The sequence below is a fragment of the Pempheris klunzingeri genome, chromosome 14 (genome assembly GCF_042242105.1).
Source record: "Pempheris klunzingeri isolate RE-2024b chromosome 14, fPemKlu1.hap1, whole genome shotgun sequence".
Classification (NCBI taxonomy): domain Eukaryota; kingdom Metazoa; phylum Chordata; class Actinopteri; order Acropomatiformes; family Pempheridae; genus Pempheris; species Pempheris klunzingeri.
The window spans coordinates 24,483,908-24,489,693 of NC_092025.1; the positions used below are offsets into that span (position 1 = coordinate 24,483,908).

Below are 5,786 nucleotides of genomic sequence, written 5' to 3' on the forward strand. Positions count from 1 at the left end.
ACTGAATGAATGATGAATACATTATTGTTTGGTCATTTATATGATCCATTACCGACGTGTTTTGTGAATCCAGAGACTTTGCAGCTCTACAGGGTGACCTCAGACTTGTGAGCCTCGTCTGTCTGTCTCTGCTTCTTATCTGTCCAGTTCCCACCACACCTCCAGAGCTCAGGGAGCTAATTTGGGTCGCAGAGCCCGGCGGCACTATGGGCAGGAAGGACGACGACCGCGGCTCCTGGAGAGGTGAATCTTCTTCTCGCTCTTGTTGTCCGTCAGCTTGTTGCACCAGAAGAAAAGAGCTCAGTTTTCCTCCCAGAAGTGACAGAACTTGTCCTCCACACCTGCTCGACATTATTCAGCTCAGAGTGACGGTTAGAAGGAGTGTTGGAAATATTATCTTGTTTGATTTCTACTCTCGCTCAGATTAATAAGCATGCAGTGGTGCCTGATTTCATGATCTTGCAGGTTTCTTTAGAATATTTCTTAATCGTCTTGAGCGTCTGAGAGGTTTTCATTGCTTCTTTCCGATGAGACTCGTCTTTCTGTATCTGATAGACACCGACGGGCTCAAAATGGACGTCCACGCTGACAGAAACACTGGAGGCTTAAGCCAGCGCTCCCCCTGCACCCCCCCAGGCAGCGCTGCCTCGGTACGAGTCCTCTTTGTCCTCCGTCTTCCTGTTTGTGGTTGCTCGGCTTAAAAGTCTCCATTTCTGATGTCTTTATTTAAGAACGTACATGTTCATTTAGAACTTCTTGCTCTTCAGGAGGAAAACAAAACACGTTTGGCTTATTTACACCCACTAAAGTCACTTAACAGTGTAAAGTGAGGTTGTCTGTAATAATCCGTTGTTGGTTGTCCTCTTAAAGCTGCTGATACAGTCGGTTTCATCCTAGTGAGGCCGTTTTGAACTTCTGCCACAGTTTGAATAGCAAAAAGCTCCCTGATTATCAGTATTATTAACATTACAGGCTGAAAATACTCAGTTCGGTTTATCTGAGGGCTGCAGGAGGCCGGACATGATGCTTAAGGTGCAATATGAACTGAGCTTTATACTGAAAGAGTCCTGGTTGAAGATATTGCAGGAAAATGGCCCTTTAAGCTGTTGATTAAGTGAACGTTTTCCCGCCAAACCCCCCCAGTGCTCATCACTAATCATGCACCCCCACCTGTAGGGTGAGCAGCAGCCAGGAAATTAACATTTTGTTGTTTGCTAACCACATGAGGACTTTTAAATATGAGCCTCAGTGCTGCCAGACTAATGTTTTGACATGATTTAATCTGTTCAGTTATTTTTTTTGGGGGGGGGTTGATGGTTTTATAGTCATATCTTAATATACCACAGGGCAGATCTGGGCTTTTCTCACCCCGTCTTTCCTCTTTCTCGTTTGTGCGTCTCATCTGTCGTCTCCTCGCCCTCCAACGCTGCCCTCAGCCCGACGACAACTCGCCCCAGCGTGAATCTGCCTTCCAGGGCGACCGCGCTGTCAACGCCGCTGATGACGGAGTGAAGAGGAGTCACCGGGGGAAGAGCTGTGAGGACGACGAAGAGGGCCACCTGGTCTACCACGTCGGCCTCGTGATGAAACACAGATGTACACGACAACGGCGACGTTTGTCTTTGTCTGTCCTTATCGTAGCTTTGGTGTGTCGTGAAGGTGACGGTGCCCTCGTCGGTGCTCCGCCACGTTTCAGGGGGAAATACTGGACTGTTTGAACTGCTGTGGTTATCAATCACTTTGATTTTACGTACAAAACACATGATTAACTTATTAATTATGTCGCGTTGTTGCAGCTTAGATTGAAGGACACACACAGGTGGAGTTCTGTGGTGGATGAAATCATCTATAATCTTAACTCTAACTATTTTAACTACTTTACCTGTCTGTCTATCTGTCTGTCTGTCTGTCTGTCCCCCCCCAGATGAGGTGGTGTTCACACTGGGAGCAGGAGCCTTTGGAAAAGTGGTGGAGTGTTTGGATAGAGACAAGTAAGCATGCACAATAGATAGAATAAAGACTAGAATATATATATATGTATGTATATATGGAAGAGATAACGCCCGACGAGGTGTCTATTATCAGGAATTAGTGGACGACGTGGAGGTAAAGAGCCTCTTCACCTGTTGAAGTGTGTGCCGATCAAAGAGAGACTGATATAATATTTGATTTCGGTGGTGCAGGAATGCCGCTGAGCCATGTTGTCATCCCTCTCCTGATTACACTCTCCAGAAACAGTGTGGTGGCTCCGCTGATTCGATTTGTTATCTGCGTGATAAGATGCGCCTGAAGTTTCCGTCCGTCATGACAACATCCAGCCTTCTTAGCCAACCAGAAACATCTTAATCATCTCCTAAACTGAAAGCAGGAGATTTGTGCAGTTGTTTTTTTTCTCCCCTGCGTGTCTGAGTGCACCTGTGTGGACGTTCCACAGGGGCGAGCGTGTAGCCGTGAAGATCGTGAGGAACATCGAGTGTTTCCGGGAAGTGGCGAGGTCTGAGATCGCAGTGCTGGAGGAGATCAACGACCTGGATGACGACCACAGATTGTGAGTGCAGCTGCAGCGATTCCTCCAGGAGGAGTCAAAAAGAATAAAAGTCACCGTTCACCTTTTTGGTTTCCCTCCCACCAGCGCCTGTGTGAGGATGCTGGACTGGTTCGAGCACAAAGGTCACATCTGCATCGTGTTCGAGCTGCTCGGCCTCAGCACCTTCGACTTCCTCCGTCAGAACGACTTCTCGCCGTTCAGCGTGGAGCAGATCCGACACATGGCCTTCCAGATCTTCAGAGCCGTCTGCTGTGAGTCGCCTCTGTGTGTGTGTGTGTGTGTGTGTGTGTTGACCTTGGACTTGACTCTTGAGGTTGTTTTGTCGGCACAGTTTGATTCATTTTACAGTCAAACCATCTATGAATAAATGAGAATAATAGAATGAAATAAAGAGAACAAACAAAACCACAGCAACAACCTGCTACTGATCAGACCTGGACGCTGTCAAGGAGTTAAAGATAAAGGCGGCTCATAAAAGATCTTTTTGTCCTGCACAGACAAATTCATGAAGCAAAAACAAATAGCATTGTATTTCCATCACTTCAGATTTGACTTGCAGTATTTGTTAATGATTCACTCTCTGACTAACCCTCTGCCATGGAGAATCTGCTGCCAGCTGTTTGTCACCATGTCTCCTAAAAACAGCACGTCGTAAATTCACATTTTCCTTCGCTGACTTGACACCATGCTGAATTATGAGAAGACAAGATCTGTGTGTGTGTGTGTGTGTGTGTGTGTGTGTGTGTGTGTGTGTGTGTGTGTGTGTGTGTGTGTGTGCGTGTGTGTGTGTGTGTGTTTGACAGTCCTGCATCGTAACAAGCTGACTCACACCGACCTGAAGCCTGAGAACATCCTGTTCATCAGCTCCGACTACGACCTGGAGTACAATCACGAGAAGGTAAAAGCTTCGTTAAGGACAACTAGAACATGTCGTGCTGTCATTGATAGATGTTTAGCAGTGTGTGTGTGTGTGTGTGTGTGTGTGTGTGTGTGTGTTTATAGAAGTGTGAGAAAAAGAAACTGAGGAGTCTGGATGTGAAGGTGGTGGATTTCGGCACCGCCACTTTTGACCACGAACATCATGAATCTCTGGTGTCAACACGGCACTACCGAGCTCCGGAGGTCATACTGGGTACACACACACACACACACACACACACACACACACACACACACACACACACACACACACACACACATGATCTGTTATTTTTACCTGTTTTAATGTTTTGTTTTGGTTTCTTTTACCAGATCTGGGCTGGAACCAGTCGTGTGACGTTTGGAGTCTGGGCTGTGTTCTTTTGGAGTTTTACCTGGGACGTACACTCTTCCCGGTACAACACACACACACACACACACACACACACACACACACACACTCACACACACACAGAAATAGCAGTAAGTTTTCCCTCCCGGTCTTTCTGTTATTTCAGACCCACGACAGCAGAGAACATCTGGCCATGATGGAGAAAGTCCTGGGACCGATTCCCCCCCACCTGCTGCAACAGACCAGGTAAGTGTCCCATTTGTCCACCTCAGTCAAACATAAGGACTTTTTTTTTTTTTCATTTCCAGCTTGACTGAAAACACTAGGAGAGAGTTACGGACAGTTTCAGATGTTAAAATCAGATAAAAATGTGCACATTGTGATTTTTGGATGAGGAAAAATTAGAGGATTGTGTTTCTGCAGGGAAACAACAAAACACAAGAGCAGTTGTGCATCAGTTTGGAGGGTCGCGTCTGAGCTTTTGATTGAAAGCACCACAGGTCGTCCGTTTGTGTCCGTTTCCTAAAACTCTTGGAGTGGACCTCATGGGACGATAATGGGAAAAATATACGTATATGGGGAAGACAGGATCCTGAATTGTTCCTGAATCACACACAGTTTAATCAGGTTGTAAATGTAATAAAGTACCATAAAGTTACCAAAGTTATCTGACCGGATGTGTTCATCGGCCTGAAGCCAAAGAAGGAGCAGACCCCTCCTCCTCGGCTGTGTCGTCTTTCTAATGACGTATCTTCGCTTTATACTGAAGGAGCTGCTTTATTGGTCCTGGTTTGAGGCTCTGTGTTGCAGGAAATGGCACTTTAAGGTGTCGATTAAGTGAAAATATTCCTTTGCTTCAGTATAAACGTCACTTTCACGTCAATTTTACAACAAACTGTGACTTACTAGGCTTTAAATTATCTAAATTATTGTCTGAATGAATCATCATATGTGTGATTCATGACTCAACGTGGTCTATTGCCGTCCACAGAAGAGGAGGGACGTCGCCTCTCTGTGTGAAAGGATGTCTCAGTCTTACCTGCAGCTTATACTTTCATACCTCATGTGTGTGTTCTGTGCAGAAAGCAGCATTACGTGCACAACGACCGTCTGAGCTGGGACGAGAAGAGCTCCTCCGACGATTACCTCCGCAAACACTGCAAACCCCTAAAGGTACTCAGGTCGGCCGAGGAGGTGGCGTCAGGAAGTCAGAGGAGTAAGAGTGTGTGTCTCTCTCTCAGCAGTGCATGTGGAGGAGGAGTGAGGACGAGAGGCAGCTGTTCGACCTGCTCGGCTGCATGCTGGAGTTCGACGTCTGCAAACGCATCACCCTGGAGGAGGCGCTGTGGCACCCGTTCTTCGGCCCGATGAGGCCGCAGACGCAGCAGCGAAGCTAGCACGCTAACACACACTCACACACACACACACACACACACACACACATTCAGCATCTATCTCAGGCTGTCATTTAAGCGTTTTGTGTTGATAAGCTGATCTACAGTCATTCCCGTCTATCAAATATACATTTTCTTTGACATCCCAACAGAATCCAACCATCTGCATGTCGATGTAAGAAGTCAAGTTTAATTCTGAGCAATTCCATGTTTTCCTGCTTTGATCGTTATTCATTCAGTTTTTAATAAATATCTTGTTATTTGGTGTGACTCGGTTCTGTTTTATGCAATGAACATGAGTGTTTGCACAAACTCATCAAACTCCTCAACTAAATGTCTAGAAAGTTTGACATTTACAACATTTATAGAGAAAGAAAGTCTGTTAATCGGCCATTTTAACCCGTCAAAGACTTAATTTGGAGCTAAAACTAAAAGTGAGCACCCAAAATATGAGTTAATATGAGAAACCCTGACAGACTGCTCCAGTTTTCACAGATTCTGGAGCTGTCAGAAAGTATTTAGACGCTATAACCTGATAAAATGATCACTGACTGTCATTTAGGGTGAGAATTTG

The 5,786-nt window shown here is 45.8% G+C and overlaps 1 protein-coding gene across 2 annotated transcripts; it reads left to right on the forward strand.

The window, feature by feature from the left end:
* Nucleotides 1-200: 200 nt before the first annotated feature.
* Nucleotides 201-5,420, forward strand: LOC139212987 (dual specificity protein kinase CLK1-like). Of its 2 annotated transcripts, none has more exons than XM_070843580.1 (12): nt 201-243; nt 556-650; nt 1,437-1,596; nt 1,925-1,991; nt 2,435-2,548; nt 2,633-2,799; nt 3,352-3,446; nt 3,551-3,680; nt 3,800-3,882; nt 3,985-4,064; nt 4,901-4,991; nt 5,060-5,420. In XM_070843580.1, exons 1-12 carry the CDS (start codon nt 207-209, stop codon nt 5,213-5,215), a joined length of 1,275 nt encoding a protein of 424 aa, XP_070699681.1. In that variant the 5' UTR covers nt 201-206; the 3' UTR covers nt 5,216-5,420. The 2 variants fall into 2 exon arrangements, with proteins under 2 accessions (XP_070699681.1, XP_070699682.1); XM_070843581.1 differs by having other exon boundaries at nt 5,063-5,420.
* Nucleotides 5,421-5,786: the final 366 nt, after the last annotated feature.